The 20,581-nt window shown below is 43.9% G+C and overlaps 1 protein-coding gene across 1 annotated transcript; it reads right to left on the bottom strand.

The window, feature by feature from the left end:
* Window positions 1–18,391: 18,391 nt before the first annotated feature.
* On the bottom strand, window positions 18,392–19,723 carry LOC147902941 (Ribosomal protein S21 family protein). Its single transcript, XM_087373646.1, has 2 exons — window positions 19,078–19,723; window positions 18,392–18,979 (listed from the first exon to the last, which is right to left on the bottom strand). The coding sequence occupies exons 1-2, from the start codon at window positions 19,637–19,639 to the stop codon at window positions 18,954–18,956; spliced, it is 588 nt and encodes a 195-aa protein (XP_087229772.1). The 5' UTR covers window positions 19,640–19,723; the 3' UTR covers window positions 18,392–18,953.
* Window positions 19,724–20,581: the final 858 nt, after the last annotated feature.

Here is a 20,581-nt window from a genome sequence, read left to right as displayed (position 1 = left end):
TTTGCAAGTGGTGTGCTGTACAATTAGGACAAGCATCCAAATTGTTGTCAACCTCATTCAAACATATATAGCCTGGGTAGGAAGCAGAGTTATCATGTGTAAGGCATTGAAGCACAATGGTATGTACACATTTCACAAGATATTAGGGTATGATATGAAGGGTCTAGGTCAACCCTATTTCCAAATGCTCTCAAAGAATGTTAGCACCAAAGATTTGAAGTCCGACACGGATCTATATGTACCCTATGGGACCACCAACATGAAGAATCACATATGACTGAGTAGCTCATGTTTTTTTGCAAGTGCATATTTATTAATAATACAGAATGGATTGTCGACTAGGAATGTCTTCTCGAGATGTTAGAAGATGGCATGTACCAACCCCCCTGAATCTTGGGTGACACCATACTAGAGCTGAGACATGGACCCTGTGCATGCAAGTGTGATGGACATCAATGCTCTCACTTCCACCAATGTCAACAACATTCTTTTTAATGCCTCCAACTTGTCACACCCACGACCCCACGTCGATCAACGCGCTCACACTTCCGCTAATGCTCTCACACTTCTGCCAATGTCGACAACATTCTTTTTAATGCCTCCAACTTGTCACACACACAACCCCATGGATGAATGTACCAAAGATCCAATGCTTGACACGCCTAGATACTTCGACATCAATCTCAAACATTCACTATTGGAAAGAAATGGGCCTATTGATGTCCGAAGTCCCGAGGCCGATAATAAGTAGCAACGATAATGGATGCTTTGTAGACTCACCAAAGCCAAACCTTCGTCCCTCCCTAGAGCCCGACCATGCTGTAGGAAGGAGCCAATGGTCATGCTGACTCCACTCCCAACAAGGATAGTGACTAGTGATGATTGCCGATGTGGCTACATCCCCTTGGTCACTCCTTGCACTAAGGGGACACGCATTGCTTAAATTTTGCTTAGATCTGCAAAATTTATAATAATATAGTGTACTATCAATTTTCGAGACAAAAGAACCGCATTGGATTTCGATGTCTACAAGTTTTTTTAAATGTATCCTTAATCAAATGCTACCTTATGTAGTTCATCTTCTTATAACTATGTACCCAAATCTTAGCCAGATACTAGTCACTCATGTTAGGGGGCCATAATATTTTGATAAAGTGTGTAATGGAGTACCCTCAATCTAATGCTACCTTATGTTAATTGATGTCCACCACTGAATTAATATGGTTTACCCAAAATGCATCACTTGAGTTGTTTGCAATGGCATTTTTCTACGTGAGAATAAGAAAATGTCGACTTTGGTACCAATCGCGGTTTTAAATTCCCTGTTATGGAATTTTTTTTGAAGTATTACCCCATGTGGGATAATAATGCTAGATCCGCATCTTCTTCAAGAGAAATGAATTAGAAATGCCTCTTCACAGCTTTGTTTAGCACAACTTTAGTAGCACTCCAATTATAGAGATATGCAAACTTTCATAGTTCAGCCCATAAAAAATTAATTACATTTTGGGGCCTCAAGCATACTCTAGATTTTCACCTAATGTACTTGTCTTGCGCTCAGCAACACCATTTTGCTAGAGAGTATGAAAAGTAGATTGTTTCTTTCAATTCACTTGTCTTTACACAATTCCATCAATTTTATTGACTTATATTCTCCCCCCTCATTTGATATGAGCCAATTTAGTTTTCAACCACGGTAACGACTTACTTTAAAAGTATTTTAAAGTCTTCCTAAAATAAACGCCTTTAGTACTCCTCTCGCATCAATTCGATAATGCTTACAAAACAGCTTGTTTTGGGAAGGAGTAATAAAATTGAGTAGGTTGAGCATAAGCCCCACAATGGCAACTCATTGTGTTCTCATGGGTAGACACTCCCGACTGCACACAAGCTACCCGCACAAAGCACTAAACAATCACTAGCATGGCTATTCACATCATAGTGTGATGATATCCATGAGTAGAAAGAGAACCTACTTTGCCCTTTTGTTACCAAATGGTATGTACCGGTTCACAACTCTGATTCGGACCTCATAGGTCTCAAGAAAAGGGAAGGAAATTTACATGCTTGCATGGATCCAACTCCACATTCTGATCATGCTCAAGAAGTAAATTTTATCTCCTGGGCAACTTGGGTTTTGCTGAGACTTCCTCTGCTCAGGTACCCTCTTTGACACATCCCAGCACTCTTGAAACCCCTGATCTGCAAAACAACCACACACAACATCAGATCTGAGCAGGCTGCTCACCACCCAACCATGACATCTATGGGATGTGATCCCGAATCAGAAGATGTCCCCTCCGAGCCACAAGCTGAGCTACTGGCACGAACTCCCAATTAGATCCAAACCAGCCTGGTGTCCCATACCACCAGGTGGCGCTGTGAAGCCCTGGATCTGCCACTGGGCCTTGGGCTATGCTAAGATGCAGGCGCGCGTCCGCGACTCAATCCAGGAACAGACCTGGCACCTGGGAACGAGACTTGCTCCCAGCTACACTCCCAGCTGCACACTGAGAACTGAAAACCCCCTGGGCCTCTTTTATAGACTCGGGCCTCGGCGCCAAAAATAGCGAAGACCTATAAATAGTTCGTACCCTTGCCACTCAACCCGAGAATCAAGCCTGCCTAGCTCTAAGCCTCCCCAGGCTAACCTGAGCTAGTTCTGTGTACCTAGTACACGTCAGATACCAATCCGTGCACATGACATACTCCCCCTCCTCTAAGAACTCACTCCTGAGTTCGCTAAGAAATCTGGAAATGTTCTTTGGAGGTTTTGTAATGTCTCCCATGTTGCATCCTCCTCAACACGATCCTTCCACTTGATCTTGTACTCCGTGATAGTACGATTACGAATCTGTCTTTCACGAAATTCAAGAATACACTCAGGTTCGTGAGGAATAAAAGTCAAATCTGTAACTTCTATAATCTCATGAGGAGAAACAAGTTGATCATCTGCACCCAAGACTTCTTTCAATCTACTGACATGAAAGACTGGATGTATTTTAACATCAGGAGGCAATTCTAGTCGATATGCAACTGGTCCAATTCTTTTAATGACCTTGAAAGAACCACAGTATCTGAGGGATAATTTCGGAACCAAACCAGTACTTAGGCTCTTGGATTCCTTACGAATTCGCAAATATACCATCGTTCCTTCAGAGAACTCTCTGGGTGAACGATGTCTATTAGCATAAAATCTGTCCCGATCTTGGGCACTTCTAATAGACTCCTTGGCAAACTGCAACATTTCTTGCATATCTAGCAAGAAGTTCTTAGCAGCATCATTTTGAATCCCTTTTAATCCAACCATAACTGGTGACTTAGGTTAAAACCCGTACATAAGCATAAAAGGACTGTAACCTGTACTAGAATGCTTTGCACTGTTGTAAGCAAATTCAATCATAGGTAGATAATCTTCCCATGAAGACTGTCTCTCAGATACATATGCCTGAAGCATGTCTTCAACCAACTGGTTAACCTTTTCTGTACTGCCATCGGATTGTGCATGATCCGAGGAACTCATACTTAGAGTAGTTTCCAACTTCTCAAATACAAGTGTCCAAAAGGTACTTGTAAACTTTGAGTCCCTGTCACTGACTATGTCAGATGGCAAACCATACAGCTTGAACAAGTGGTCCACAAACTCGTGAGCCAACTGAACAGCTGAAATAGTTGTTCTAGTAGGTAAGAATCTAGCCATTTTTGTCAAACGGTCTACTATGACCCAAATGGAGTCATGACCCTTGCGCATTCGAGGCAAACCAGTAATAAAATCCATGGAAATACTTTCCCATTTATTACCTGGAATCTGTAATGGCTGTAATAAGCCCGCGCTTCTAAGGCGTTCGGCCTTAGTAACCTGACAAACCCGGCAACCTACTACATAGTTCTCAATAAATGCACGCATCTTAGACCAATAAAAGGTATGCTTCACAAGAGACAGAGTCCTATGTATACCTGGATGTCCAGCACTAGGAGCATCATGACATTCCCAGAGAATCTTGGATTTAAGGTCCAGAACATCAGGTACACAAATTTTCTCATTCCGGAACAGTAAGCCGTTCCTAATCATCCACTGACCTCCCGCCATCTGTACCATAGGTGGCACAATCCCTGAGTCCTGGTCAACTATGGAGCTCCCATCCTGGACTCTCTGCCAATAAGAACTGAAATGACTATCAGTTGCGTATAGCCCTCTCAAGGATTGAAATAGGTCGGAGGATATTTCCGTAAATGACAAAGCATTTACAAACTTAACTCGACTTAAGGCATCCGCCACACTATTCAACGAACCCTTACGATAACGTATTTCGAAATCAAAATCCTGCATTAATTCTGCCCATCTAGCTTTCCTTCCTCTCAATTCTGATCCATCGCACACATACTTAATTGACTGATGATCAGTCAATACAAGGAACTTTGAACCATACAAGTAGTGTCTCCAAACTTTAAGAGCATACACTACAGCATAAAGTTCCTTCTCGAGTGTGGGCCAACGATATTGAGTGTCGTCTAGCTTCTTACTCTCGAAAGCTACAGGTCTGCCCTCTTGGAATAGAGCTGCCCCAATCGCATAATCACTCGCATCGACCTCTAAAACATAAGGTCGGGTAGGATCGGGTAATGCAAGAACGGGTGCTTCCTTGATAGAAAACTTCAAGGTTTCAAAAGCCTTGTTCATTGCATCATTCCAAGAGATCGGCTGGGTAGATCTGCGTCCACGACCTTTCAATATGTTTGTCAAGGGTGCCGTGATATGTGAATAATCACGCACAGATTTCCGAAGAAATACCGTAAATCCTAGGAAAGAACGAAGTTGTTTCACAGTCTGAGGGATAGGCCATTCTAAAACCTTCTGGATACGATCCAGATCAATGCTAATACCGTCAGAAGAAATCTTGTGTCCTAAGTAAATGATCTCTTTCATAAAGAAGTCACATTTACTCATTTTGGCATAAAGCTTATGCTGTCTTAGAACAACTAAGACAACTCGAAGGTGTCCTATGTGATCTTCAAGTGTTCGACTATATACCAAGATGTCATCTAAGAACACTACAACAAATTTGCCCAGAAAATCCCTGAACAAATCGTTCATCATCTGCTGAAAAGTAGCAGGAGCATTGGTCAAACCAAAAGGTAATACGAGGAACTCGTAATGACCATACCTAGTCCGGAATGCGGTCCTATCTATGTGTTTGGCATAGATACGGATTTGATGATAACCCGTACGCAAATCAATCTTAGTGAAATACTTCGCTCCGACCAAACGGTCTATCAAATCATCCGAACGAGGTAAAGGATAGCGGTTCTTAATTGTGACTTTGTTTAATCGTTTATAATCTATACACATTCTCCAGGAAGAATCTTTCTTCTTTCTTAAGAGGACAGGTGCACCCCAAGGTGATTTACTTGGGCGGATATAGCCCATATTCAGGTAATCCTGAAGCTGTAAAGCTAACTCATCCTCCTCTACCTGGCTCATCCTATAAGGTGATACACTGATAGGTTGAGCCCCTGGGACTAAGTTTATGCGATGATCTACTGCCCGTCCTGGAGGTAAACCTTCCGACAGTTGAGCTGGGAATACGTCCTTAAAATTATCTAACAACATTCTCAATTCACGGTGTTCAAACACACTTAATTCATTCTTGTTAATGACAGAAACAACAAATGAAGAAAGTGGAATCAAAACACACTGATAGACATCATAATCCATCTGATCTGAATATTGTGGGTTTTAAACCACTCTATCCCGATCAACAAGTCTACATGCTCCAAATGCATAACATAACATGTAAGAGCTCCCGTGTAGGCCTGAATCCGGATAGGAAGCGCTTCAACCTTGCGATCCCAAAATTGCTTCCCAGCTGGAAGCTGCACCTCATAGGTGTCGTCGCTAGGTACTGTGGACAGCCCCATCTTCTGCACAAATTTGTAATTAACAAAATTGTGACAGATGCCCGGATCAAAGAGAATGTGAACCTGTTGGTCCATAACTTCTCCATAAACTCGAAAAAGATCATGGGAACCAAACAACAAAGTATTGAAAGTACAATTACAAGAGAGTGGGCAGGTAATGACATTTACTGAAATACCTGTCATCGCGACTTGGTACGCTCCCTTGGCTGCAATACGTGGACCCGCCTGGAGCTTCAGTCCTAGCACCAACTTTTGGTTCTTCCGCTTAGGACACTCATTCTTTGTGTGGCCTCGCTCCTCGCAATAGAAGCATCGTCCTTGTTTCTTGAGCCTCAGAGTGCGAAGGAAACGGGCTTTACCATACTTTGCTGGAGTTAAGCTTTTCTTGGAGGCGTTGTCCGTAGACTTCGTCTCCCCAATACCAGTCGTATGCTGAAAGAACTTGCGTTTGTTCTTTCCACTCGTGTCGGTAACTGTGGTTGCTTTGGTACCGGCCATGGTATCATCATATATGCGCGCATAAGTAATGGCCTCCTGCAACGTTGTGCATTTGTTGTTCTTTATCTGCAACTTGTAGGAGTCTGGCAAACCATCCACGAAGAAACCTAACAAGGTCACTGGATCCATCTTAGTAGCCCTGGTTTGCAGATCCCGAAATCTTTGAAGATAAACTTCAAAGGTCAAGTTTAATTTTGACATATCGAGGGCTTTGAGCTTGCCAACGATATCGTAATCATCCTCCTTCTTCAGGAACTCCTTCCTGAAGATCCCCTCAAAATCTGTCCATGTATCAGGCTTAGGCTGGAGTTCCTTCCACCATAGCAAATCTTTACCTGACATGAACCTTGCTGCAAGCTGGATCTTTTTCTCATCTGGATATGGGTGGAATTGGAAGTGTACTTGCCACTTGTGTAACCAAGTGTCAACTACCTCCTTTGTTCTCGACTTTTGGTCGCCCGGAAAAGGATCTGGAGTTATATTCGGGCCTAGCACTGAAGCCATGGCATTCACATGCGTGAATGCCTGCACAGTGCTAGCCAGAAGGGTGAGAGTAGCTTGAATCCCCTGGAGTTGCTGTGTCAACCCCGATTGATTTGCATTGACCTGCTCAAATTTTCCATCTAGAGCAGTCGTAAATTCACTGAAGGCCTTTTTGGTTATCAGGTCATCATAGAGACCCTGATCCTCCTCTCCCACAGGAGTGTACTCCAAATCCTGCTCTCCCATGGTGAACTCGGGATTTGCAGCATCAGACATGACTGAAATCTGATTTGAATACGAAACTGAGAGAAATAACTGACTGAAACGAAGTACAAAGGAGAATGGAGCAGAAGAAAACCGTCCCGAAAGATGCCGACGGAAAGAGATGCTGAAACCTGGCGAACCGAAAGCCCACGAATCTCGAGACCTCTCTGAACCCGCTACCGGATGCACGTGCGAAATCCTGCAGCAACCGTGCTGCTGATGTGGATGTACGGCCTGCTGACGCAGGCCGTACGGTTTGCTGACGTGGCTATACGACCGCCAACGCAGGCCGTACACACCTTTTCATGTGTGACTCTTCACTCTCTATATAAGAGAGGCCCAATTGTATGGATGACACACTACAGACACTATAGACACTCAAGCAATACAAATATTCCTTGTTCTCTGCTATTTCAATCTCCTTTCTGTTCCTTAGCACATTTCTAAATATAGTAAATCTAGGATTTCTTACAGTGGTATCAGAGCAAATTTCACTCCTGCCTGTAGGAAATGCCCCCCACCTTCTAGCGCCTATCTGATACATCTCTTTCCGCTAGAAGGATATCCGCACACATTGTGCATGGAAGAGATGGAGAGAATGAGCGTAAAAATTTTTTGTGCCAACCCCACCTAAAGTCATCAATGGCCTCTCCATCTCCCCCACATCACGAGTTGATGTGAATGGACACGACAAAAATCGTGTCTTTTGATGTGCTTGGGCTGTCCCAAAACCAAGGGACGCACCTTTTCCACCATCGGACACACCTTTTGATGAAGAGTTTTGACTCCTCACCCAAGGGACACACCCCATCGTGGAAAAAAGGACACACCTTTTCGTGTGGGGACACCCCTTTTTAAAACAGGGTCACACCCCTTCATGAAAAGGTAGACCTATTCCAAGGGTCACACCCCTTAGAATAGGCACACCTTTTGGCACCAAGCACCTTATAAAAGGGTACCTAGAGGGCCTAAAAAGGGCAGCCAGCCCTATACCCAAGGCCTAACCCTAGACTACCCAAGGGTTCTCCAAACCCACGTTTTAATTTTTGGGTAACCACCACCCAACAATAGGCGCATGAATCCAAACGCAAAATCCAGAATTCTGTTTCACCATTTTCTGCCGTACGTGATTGCACCATCTTCTTCTAGCCAGCACGTGCCCTTCGTCAGGCCTCCATCTTGCATAGTTCTCGATTGCTTGCATCAGCCAGCTCTTGTTGGTTCATCGCCATGATTACCTGCGATCAACAGCCTTTGCTACCCGCAAATCAGCCAGGAAGCAAGAACAGCGCCAGATGCAACGATTTGTTTCAAGCCTCTGCTAGCGATTTTCTTCTAAGCCTCTCTTGCTTGTGATCAGCAGCCTCGATGCCCTTTTCATCTTGAATCAAACCAACCAGACCCCAGCTGCTCATCACGCCACCTTTCTAGCCTGAGAACAGTGGCTCTTTTGCTGCCTTCCAATTCTGACCAGCCAGGCCCAGATCTGCTTCTCGCAACCCACAGGTACTTGCCTCTGAATTCAACACAGGGAAAGTGTGTTTGGTTCCACGCAATCTGCCCTTTTCTGCACCCAGCCTCTGCCAACGCCCCTATCTTCCTCGAAAGTCTACCAGGCACCTATTTCTTGTTCACACATCCACGTGGACTTGCAACGACAGCAACATGGACCTCCGGACAGTGATCTGCAAACCTTTTCTATGCAACTAATTGGCAGATTAAATTAATGCCAGGTGGATTCTTTCCATTCTATTTCTAAGGATTCTCTTTCATATTGTTATTTGACGCTCATTTTCAAATTACAGCAAATGAAAGCCTCCTCCTTAAAGCATGGAAACCCCTAGTAATTCCCCCGTCCCTTCAAGGACACCTCAGGCATCATCTACCACACAATATCGTGTTCAGATTGCACAACCAGCCCATTTCGGAGCTTTTGCATCGTGGGTCTTCTGTGTCACGTGCCCTTCCAGTGACTTGGAACACATTCTATACCTTCTGCGTGAGGCACCTTAGTTACATTACTTCCTCAGCACACTCCAGGTTGTGTTCCACGAGACACGTAGATACCTAGAACCCGATATTCCTCACGAGTTTGCTATCCATCTTTGGAGAGACTTTTACCCCTCAGCTTCAGCATCTCCAAGGTACTCTCCACCTCCTTCAGCTCCCAGATATCCTCCTATACAGGTTGTACCTTCCCCAAGACAGTATTTACACTCCGAAGGCACTCCTTCTCATGGATATCCTTCACTTCTGACAACAGCTCCTTTTCCCTTCTCAAATCCGTGGACTCTGCAACCTACCCCTGTACTCTCACGAGCAATAACACCCATTTCGGCATCACCAATGTTACCTCAGACAAGACCTCCTTTACCAGATTTCCACGGCTGGTTCCATCCTACTTCTCCTGCCCCCTCCAACATGAGCAACCTCAAAGAGCAGCCCGAATCTTATTCCAAGAATGGTACAAACTAGAGCGCAGGTTCATGCTTTTCTCACAGGGATCTCCGATATGTCGCGACGCTCGCGTGTAGCCTCTCCGGAGATAAGCGACTCAAGTCCAAAAAAGACTCCTGAAGTCAACTTACAAGGCGAAGCACTACTTCAACTTTAAATTTCCCAACTTCGGGACAACATCTCCGACTTGGTCCAGAAAGTCCAACAACTCCAAGATTCTCGCAATACCACACATACAGAGGATGACGTGACGCAACCAGACGACTATGTGGACTCATTCCCACCAAAGGTAGAAAACACTGAACTCCGTGCCCTCTACCGCTTACTCCAAGCTTCCAAAACTAAAAGACTTGACATTAAACTTCTGGAAGCCTATACTGGTCAATGAAATCGCCAAACAGTTGACCAATGGCTCGCAAAACTACACATGTACTTTGATACTGTTGACCTCACTGAAGGCAACAAGATTGCCTTGGCAACCTCCCTCCTCAAGGATACAGCTTTCCTATGGTGATAACGATGCTTAAAGGACGGCAAAAGTGTGTTTACTTAGAAACGTTTTGAACACATGCTCCGTAAGCAGTTCTTACCTGCCAATGCGGACTTCCAAGCACGTTCAAAACTCTGACAGTTGGAGCAAACAGGCTCCCTGTCTTCCTACATCTCTCAGTTCACCACATTGGTGCTGGAGATTGATGGTTTAACTGATGATGATCGCCTTCATGCTTTCATCTCAGACCTAAATCCCTCGTTACGCATTGATGTCCTCAAAGCAAACATCACCACCACAGCTGGCGCTATTGCTTACGCAGAGCACATTACTGATTTCCAAAACACACGGAAGCAGAGTGCTAATAGAACACGGAACTCTACTATGGCCAAAGGTGCTCACCCTCAAGATAACCCCAAGTTTAGAAAAAACTCGAATAATCAAGGTCAGCGACAGTCTCAAGATCCTCACAAGTCTCAGAAATCATATGCTGGATTCCAACAGAAGTACTCCTCCAAGGATCTCCCCTCTTCTTCTTCACAAGGTCATCACCGTCATCCCCAACATAAAGGTGTGGCCACTGACAAAAAGAACAACCCCGGCACAAAAGGACTTTGTACCATACTTTGTACCATCTGTACATGCGACCATAGATGGTTCGATTGTCCCAAGCGACCAAAGCAAAATTCCAATATGAAACATAGCACTTCCCAAACAGAAGATGCTACCCCAGCACAAGACAAGAAAGGCAAAGCTGTTCGAATGGCAAATACCATCCACATGAGCCTTGCCAACAACCTCGCACCTTCCCTAGCTACTCAAGTACTTTGTGTCCAAGGATCAATTCATGGAACAATAGTCACTATCCTCATCGACAGTGGCTGCTCTCATAACTTCCTAGCTCGTTCTATGGTCGACAAACTTCGGTTGACCACCAGTCCTAGTCCCATAGACTATCAGATTGAACTCGCAAATGGAACTACCTTCTTCTGCAACACCAGGATCAAAAACTTGTCTTTTCGCATCCAACATTATACGAACAAGTTGAACTTCGACATCATGCCTCTTTCTCGGTACGATGTCATACTTGGACAACAGTGGCTCTACGACTATGATCCATCAATCAATTTTCGCAGCCATACTATCCAGTTTGTCCACCAGGGAAAACTTATTGAGCTAATTGGTTCTAGGGACTCTCCTTCAATCCCAGTTGCCTCTGCCCTACAAGTAAAGAAGTGGGTTCGTAAATGTCAAGTAAAGACTTCACTTCTGTTAGTTACGGCAGTAGAGGAGACACCAACAAAGGATCCTCCTGAATACCTCAACCAACCTTTTTTCCAGCCCTACTTGGATATTTTTCCACAGGAATTGCCAGAGCAGTTACCACCCCGACGACCAGTGGATCACCCAATCGAACTTATTCCCAGCAATAATCCACCGTCGAAACCTCCTTATCGGGTTTCTTACACTCAAAATGAAGAAATCCAAAGACAAGTGACCGAACTACTCGACAAAGGTCACATTCGGCCCAGTCACAGTCCTTTCGGATCTCCTATACTACTTGTGGAAAAAAAAGAATAAGTCAATGCGCCTCTGCATCAACTACCGCGCCCTCAACAAGCTCACTATCAAAAACAAGTATCCATTGCCTCGCATCGATGACCTCTTCGATCAACTTCTACATGCCACACAATTCTCAAAGATTGATCTTCGCTCAGGTTATCATCAAATTCGCATACGAGAAGGCGATGAGTACAAGACAGCTTTTCGAACAAAGTATGGACACTATGAATGTTTGGTCATGCCTTTTGGGTTAAACAATGCCCCGGCCACATTCATGACACTAATGAACGACATCTTCAGGCCTTTCCTCGATAAGTTCGTCATCGTTTACCTCGATGACATCCTCGTCTTCAGCAAATCCCTACATGAGCACAAACAACATCTTCACAAAGTTTTTGAAGTTCTCCACGCAAATTCTCTCTACATCAACATTAAGAAGAGTGAGTTCTTCAAGACCCAACTCGAATATTTGGAACATGTTATTTCAGCTCAAGGCATCTCTGTGGATCCCAAGAAGGTCAAGGTGATCCGAAACTAGCCTACTTCTAAGAATGTTCATGATGTCCGCTCTTTTCTCAAATTGGCAAACTTCTACCATACAAAGGTCTATCAATTTTCCGAAATCGCAGCTCCTATGTCCGAATTATTGAAAAGCACAGCAATTTTTCAGTGGCTTCCCAAAACAGAGTATAGTTTCCAACAACTCAAGCAAGCACTCACCACCACAACAGTTATGGCTATTGTTGACCCAAACCTTCCATTTGAGGTCATGACCGACGCTTCCGACATCGCTACAAGAGCAGTCTTGATGCAAGAAGGTAGAGTTATTGCTTTTGACAACCATAAATATTCCGATATCCAAACACGATGCCCGGTTTATGATAAGGAGTTTCTTGCCATTCTACATGCTTATCACTCTTGGAAACATTATCTCATGGGAGCCGACTCGGTGGTCAAGACAGACCATTACTCTCTAAAGTATATCTTTACTCAACCAGTCATGAACGCTCAACAAGCACGTTGGGTTGAGTTTCTGGCAACTTTCACATGACCATTGAGTACATTCCAAGACTACGCAATGTAGTTGCAGATGCTCTCAGCAGGGTAACTCTAGCATCAGCTATGGTAATCTCTACATTATCTGTGGATGTTCCGAATTCATTCAAAGGGAAGTATTTCAATGATAAAGACTTCGGCACAGCAGTACAAGTTCTTTCAAAAGATCAACCTTCGACTTCCAAACAGAAGATTTTCTCATCCTATTCTTATACGGATGACCTTCTGTATTATCAAGATCGCGTCTATGTACCACATGACAAGGATGTTTGACGTCTTTTGTTAAAAGAGCATCATGTAGTTCCTTATGCTGCCCATCCAAGCATCAACAAGACTTATAAGTTACTCAGTGCAACATATTACTGGCCTCAGATGAAAAGCAACGTCATCAAAATGGTTACATCTTGCTTATCTTGTCAACAAATGAAAGCAAGCCGACAACTTCCAACACGACTTCTTCAGCCTCTTCCAGTGCCAACTGAAAGGTGGGAAAGTATTTCCATGGATCTCATTACAACACTACCACGATCCTCCCGAGGTAACACTCAGATTATGGTAATTGTTGATCGATTGTCCAAAATGGCACACTTTCTTGCTTGCAAAAGCAGTGCACAGGCTCCGGACATAGCCAAACTCTTCATACAGCACATCTTCCAACACCATGGATTGCCCAAGACTATCATATCCGACAGAGATCCTAAGTTTACCAGTCACTTTTGGATTTCACTGTTCGAATCTTTGGGTACAACTCTACTGTTCAGTTCAGCCTACCACCCAGAATCAAATGGCCAGACTGAAAGAGTCAACCAAGTTCTGGAAGAAATGCTTTGACATTATATTTAGTCACGCCTAGCAGCTTGGGAAGAGTATCTACCACTCCTTGAGTTTGCTTATAATAACTCTTTCCATAGTGCCATCAGCATGACTCCATTCCAAGCAGCTTATGGACACACTCCAATTGTACCAACGAATTTTATACTTCAACATCGAGTGGCCCTAGCTGATCAACTGGTTCAAGAAATGCACGACATTCTCCTCCAAGTCAGGGACATATGCGAAAAGCGCAAGAGCGGTATCAACGGTCTGCCAACAAACATAGACGTCACCTGGAATTTGACATTGGTGACATGGTGCTATTATTTGTAGCCCCACATCACTATAAGATGGTTAAGTCTGTGTTTCCTAAGTTGCGACCAAGATACTATGGACCTTTCCAGATCGTCAAGAAAAATTCACCTTTAAGTTACAAATTGGAATTACCACCATCATGGGGTAAAATCCATCCGACATTTCATATTTCTTGGCTAAAGACGTACATTCCAAGCGATGAAGCAATTCCTCCTACAAGTGATTATGTCCTAGAAATCGAAGACGATTACGTTCTCCTTATTCCTGAGCGCATTCTGGACCATCGACAGCGAGAGACTCGACATCAACTTATCACAAAATTCCTTGTTCTTTGGCGAGATCTCGACGACTCAGACGCTACTTGACAATCTGATGAAGACTTACAGCAATACCTTGACATTTTACAGCAGTATTTTCAATATTTACCGTGATATTTTCTACATCAGTTTATTATCTCCACCAGGGTCTTATTTTGAGTGGGAGGGGATGTCACAATCTGTGATGTATTCCTTTCTCTATATCTAGACTTATGGATGGTTTGATGAATGGACACTTGTGGAAGGGTATGCCCTTTCAATGGGACACTTCCTATGAGGCACAACCCTTCACAAGAGACATTCTATGGAAGAGACAAATTGTATGGATGACACACTACAGACACTCAAGCAATATAAATATTCCTTGTTCTCTGCTATTTCAGTCTCCTTTCTGTTTCTTAGCACATTTCTAAATATAGTAAATCTAGGATTTCTTACACCTTCTTCAGCAAGTCCTTGACTTGGTTCATAATTTCCTCTTGCTCGGCTGCACTGACCCTGTAAGGAGGTCTATTAGTAGGACTGCTACCAGGGATTATATCTATCGTGTGGTCTTCTGGCCTTTCAGGGGGCAACTCCTGTGAAAGGGAGTGAGAAAAACAGTCCCTAAACTGAAAAAGAAAATCTGTCCGCTGTTTTTCTAGCTTAGAAAAATGAAACTCTTCTTCTACTGACTTCTTTTCAGATGCAAACACTAAGTACGCTGAAAGATGCTTTTTCATTACGTTGCCAATGGCAGAAGCAAATACAACACGGATGGATTCTCCCTTCAATTTAGCATCCAGAACGTGGGTCTTGCCACACTGAGTGATTGTGATTGTTTTATTCTCTGTATCCAAAATAGCCCCAACACGAAAGTGCCAAGGTATCCCCAGTAACACATCACAACCATTCAATGGCATAATATAGAACTCTTCTATGTCCACATAGCTCTGAATATGCATCCGCAGCTTGCCTAGCACCGGAGTAGCTGACTGGCTGAGTCCCGGACAAGCCATATCTGCATCACACAAAGGACCCATCTCTTCTGCCCTTATTCCTAACTTTCCAGCCAGCTCTGAAGAGATGAAATTGGCCTTGGCTCCCGGATCGAAAAACATTAGAGCTGTCTGGTCTCTTATCTTGCCCCATGCCCGACATAACTCTATAGCATTTGTATTCTGAACAGCCCCAATCAAGTCTGGCAAAAGACCAACAGTGGGCTTGGGCTTTTTATTCTTCTGATCAGTCCTCTTTTCCTCCTTGTGCTCACCCTGCTCAGAAGGAGGGAACTTCCGCTTCTTATGTGGGCATTCAAAAGCCCTGTGGCCTTCCTCCTTGCAAATATAACACTTGTTGGCATCATAGAGAATTTGCTTTTCCTCATCAGACATGTGCGTCGGTACTCGCCTCTGTCCTCCAACAAACTTTGCCTTCATGGGCTGCGAAAACTTTTTGAACTTCTTAGGGGATTCCATCTTGCTGCCCTTTGACCTTGATGTCTCCTGTGAGCTTCCTTTGAAGCCAGAAACTTTCCCTTGCATTAGTGCATAAGCCGTAGTAGCATTCTCAACCAACTGAGACATATGTCTTCGTGCAGTAGTCCCGAATCTCCTTTGGCAACCCGCAGCCATATCTTTCAATTTGCTCGGACAGCGGTACATGTCTGTAAGAGTTCACTGGCAATAGGGCTTCCCAAAACTTCTTATTGTAGTCCTCCAAATTTCTGCAATTTGCAGCATCCCACCTGTACCAGGCGATCATGATATCCACCTCAAAAGTGATAGTAAGCCATGCTGCTGAGAAGACCTGCTCAAATTCGACCCAAGTGGTAGGTGCTCTGCCTTGCAAGAGGAGGTTGGTCCGCCATTGGAGCACATTGTCCTTCAAAAAGGTGGCTGCCTTTCGGACTTTGGAGGATTCTATGAAGTGTCCACCTAAGTAGGCAGCATCAAACTGTTGCACGAATATCAAAGCCTTCAATCTGTCCTGCATCCCATTGAAAGTCTCAAACTTGACAGTTGCCCCTCCCTCCTTGTAATCTTTCAATTTGCCTTTAGGGGTGGGATTGTCATAAACGGGGGGCTGTAAAATCACTACTCCCGCATTCTGGAGGGTAGCCTAGAATTATATTTTGAAAGTAATTTAGAAGTCCTCCTTCTAATTAAGATGCTTTTGTTATTTTTGAAGGGCACTACAATAAAGTTCTCCCAATGTGGCACTTCTTTTTAAAAGGTCATTTCTCTCTTGCCAAAACCCCCTTTGAAGGGCATTGCAGTCTCCTGCCCCCTCTTCTCTCCAGGTGTCACTCCCCCATGCTCTCCTCCTTTGGGGGTTTACAAACAGGGAGCCTCTGACAGAGATGTAAAGCCAAAAGAATATATTACTAGATGTGGAGGTCCAAGTACAAAACCTGCCAAAAACTGTACTCACACCTGGAGCAGACACAGGGCAAGGTAGGCACCCAAAATGGATCTGTATGTGCTGTAACTCCTGAACTGCCATGTGCCTTTGTGGTGTGCTTCTGTCTTCTGCTCCCTTCTATGCACTCACTTGTGCTTTCCAACAGGCTGTAGGTCTGCACCAAGTAGTGCCCTGTGATGCAGACTGAAATGCTTCTGTGCTGTGCCCCCCCCGCGCTGACAGCCCCCTATATAAGGCCCCCATTGGAGGGCAGACGAAGCTACTTGCATCAGTGCACTGCAAGATGCATTAAGACCTTCAATAGTGCATTCCCAGGCACTAGAGAGCCCAAATGACCACATGTACAAAGACAATACTACTTGCAGTGACTGTAACACTCCAGTCTTTCCAACAAACTTAAGGGTGTCCAAAGGTGTCCAAGAGTCTTTCTCCTCCTTGCCAAACCACCCTGTGTAGCACACTTAATCAACTCAGCTTTGAGTCACAATTCTTTAAACGTAATTCTGCATTACCATTTCCCCTGAAGCATGTACAGAAGGCGCCCCAAATCCCTAGAAAGCTCCTTACTAAATTTAGCCACTTGCTAAAATTCCAATCCCCTTCCCATGCATTAATCATGTTGGCCCTTTGGTTCTTTTCCTAATTCACTAACCTTATCCTTGCCCTTAAGCACGTACCCTTACAAGCATGGCTGATGAAATAACCGATCTTAATGTGCCCGGGAGCCTCAGAGCCTTCTAGTTGTTGCAGACCCCAAACATCAAAGACTTCGACAACAAAATCCTTGACCAACTCTTATGACACATCAAAACAATCAACTATTTACATTACATTTATATATATTACCATTGGTCTCTCTAAAGACTTTCTGTCACCAACCCATCCAAGGTCATGTTACATTCTAACTGGAACAGATTGCTTTAGGATGCATGCTCTATCACCACGTGCTACCAAAAACAATGCAAGGTATGAGTAAACAATCAACAATGACAGCAATAACTAGCACCCTGACACCTCGGAGTGTTGCACATGGCAAAAATAAGAAACAAACAGTAATACATTTTTGAATTTCCAAAAGCGAGAGCACGTCCACCAATATCTGTCCAAACTCAAAAAAGTCTTGGTCTGTGCCCATATTCTGTAAACTCCTCCAGTTGTGTGCTCATGTAGGGCCATGAATGTGTGAGCCCTTAGAGATTGCGATAACCCCTAAAACCTTCGCCATGTGTTGGTGGTATGGGAACGACAAAGCTTATTGCTTGATGGCTCTGCCTCAGTGAGTCCCACTACGGTTGGGTTGTAAGTAAGACATCTGATGTCCTATGGTCTTATGGTGTTTCTTCTCAGTACAGGTGGTCAATAGGCCTGGGGACCTAACAGCAATAGCAGAGCCAATCATCTTGGCATTCACTGGAGAGATGAAAAGAAATGTTGAATGATCAACTCTGCAGAAAGAGTTCTCCTTGTGGGATGCACACTCCGACAAAGGAGAGGACGATTTGTACAAAGCTGCTATAATTATAAAAATTTGGTAGCGTTGAGATATTTGGACGCATAGAACTCTTTTTTTTTCTTTGCTGATTCTGGACAATCTCATTTGATTTGCCTATGCATGCGCACAGAATGTGGGCGTGTCAGTTGGTTGAAGAGAGAATCTAAGAAAAACCTGAGCTTCGCTTATCCAAAAGGAGGAGAGGAAAATTAGCATGCGAGTTGCCTATTTGTCAGATTTCAATCATGAGCTCAATCAGATGGCCAGCTACTTTTAGCTTTGCCCCATGCGAGGGGGAAGAGAGAAGGAAAGCAGAGAGAAGAATGGACAGTCAATGAAGCAAAGTCTTCATCGAAGCAACCTACCGAGACACAGATGAATTGTTTGAATTTGCTTTGACTTAAACATGATAAATGTGATCTAGGTTTACAAAAGTTATACTCAAGAAGGCTCTGACCCCTAACTCTGCCCCAAATACAACACTTCAGATCCTCTCCTGAAGCAGTTTTTAACTGAGTTTTCTGAAGTGATGAAAAATTGTCCTTTAACAGCATTCGTTAGACTGCATTTGATCAGGTTTGTCTTCAAGTCCTATGGGTGACTACCCATTTCACCTGTCTACAAGTTAATTTAATTTCATGCTTCATCTACTATTCTGCACTTAAACACATGTAACACGGTAGAAAGTCGGGCAAAGTCAAATCCATTAAGAGCTGCAGAGCAAAATATATGCCTTCTTAACGTCATCGTTCCAAAAGACCTTGCAATGCAAGTCATCTTTCGGCAACCCGAAACAATGTCAGCAACTTACTCCCATATGAAAGATCGCATTCTGGAGGCTTTACAAGTTGATGCATCTTCTGGCCTTTATAGGGAAAATCCCTTACTTGGACTGCATTCCTTCGGCGGCTGAGCACACGGAACAATCAGACAAGTATTAGTTACTGAAAGTCATAGATCTAGTGTTAAATAAGCGACTTTAACGCGACATCGCCGTCGTCTCATACCTTTAGCACGCTTTTCTTCTTTGTTGAGTCTCCTGACTTCCCGTATTTTCTCCATTCGGTGCTTCACAATCTGAATCTTCTCTCCAAGTTCTCTCCTAGCACGATTGAGCTTCTTATAGTGCTTGGCAAGCTTCCGCCGTTCAGAGGGCTTAATATAATACTGTTTTTCCTTGAGCTTCGCCTCGATTTTTGAAATGTTCATCTTTCGCTTGTAGACTTTAAGCGCCGAGTCGAGGTCATTATCGATAACTTCAACATAGACATGCCGCACCTGCTGGTCCAAGGGACGAGGCGGCAGGAAAGGGGCAGAGGCGGGATGTCGAAGAGGGTGCAAGGCACGAACCCTAAGAATGGTGGATGGAGATGGAAAGGAGTAAGCGTGATGCAAGGAAGGCAGAAAGGAAGAAAATCCTCGGAAGGGCAAAGGAGGGGGGGAGGGGAAATTCGATGAAAGGGGAGGAAGAAGGAGAGAAGGATGATGATGTGGGAGGAGGCTATGGAGAATGAAAGAATGGGGAGATGCGAGGAAGCCAAGGAGACGCCTGCTGTTGCAGCAAGCCATCGCTCTACTTTTTCACAACATCTCCTCCTCCTTTCTTGAACAGAGTTTTCTCATCACCATCTCCACACACAAAATGGGCTTCATTTGTGTTTTGTGTGTGTGTGTGTGTGTGTGATTTCACTAAACAAGTGTGTCTATGTGTGATTTCACTAAAAAAAGTGTGTGTGTGTGTGTGTGTGAGAAACACAAAGAGTTCTTCACATCCTCCTCGCGCCAATCTATTTCTGATGCTTGTCGGCAAGGAGACCTTCAACATTCTAGCCTGGAGTTGGTTTACTTATGTTTTTGATCTCTTGTTTCGGACTCTCCACTTTGGAGACTCTCTTATGTATCTTCTTTTCATGTAATATAATGCTATTGGATTTACCCCCCAAAAAAAAAAGTGTGTGTAAGAGAGAGAGAGAGAGAGTTCTCACCAAAAAAAAGTGTGTGTGTGTGTGTGTGTGTGTGAGAAAGAGAGAGAGAGAGAGAGAGAGAAAGAGAGAGAGAGATTTCACTTTAAAAAACAAGGTGAATTGTAATAAATCATTCATAAGGCCTGCCCAAGATCCAAATAGCGAAAGAGGGCGAAGATGATGCATTGAAAGCGATGAGGGAGACAAAGACACACACACACAGGGCGGAGATAATGAATTGAACACAGGGCGGAGATAATGAATTGAAAGCGATGAGAGAGAGAGAGAGAGAGAGAGAGAGGGCTGAGGATTTCTAGAGGCAAGTGGATCAATAAAAAATCTAGATTTTTTGAAAATAAAAATGGCTATTTCCACTTCTTGTTAAATTGCCTTCACTTAGACTACCTATGGCAGGCCAAAAAAAGTGTGTGTGTGAGAGAGAGAGAGAGAATTCACCCCAAAAAAAAAGTGTTTTTTTTTTTCTCACTCAAAAAAAACAAGCTAAAGGTACTTCAATTGGCCTGCCTTAGGTTTTCCCTTCACATAT

The sequence above is a fragment of the Dipteris shenzhenensis genome, chromosome 4 (genome assembly GCF_047967505.1).
Source record: "Dipteris shenzhenensis isolate YYH24624 ecotype China chromosome 4, Dip_SZ_1.0, whole genome shotgun sequence".
In the NCBI taxonomy this organism is placed as follows: Eukaryota; Viridiplantae; Streptophyta; class Polypodiopsida; order Gleicheniales; family Dipteridaceae; genus Dipteris; species Dipteris shenzhenensis.
The sequence above is the reverse complement of the archived record's forward strand: the minus strand, read 5'-3'. Positions and strand labels throughout refer to the sequence as shown.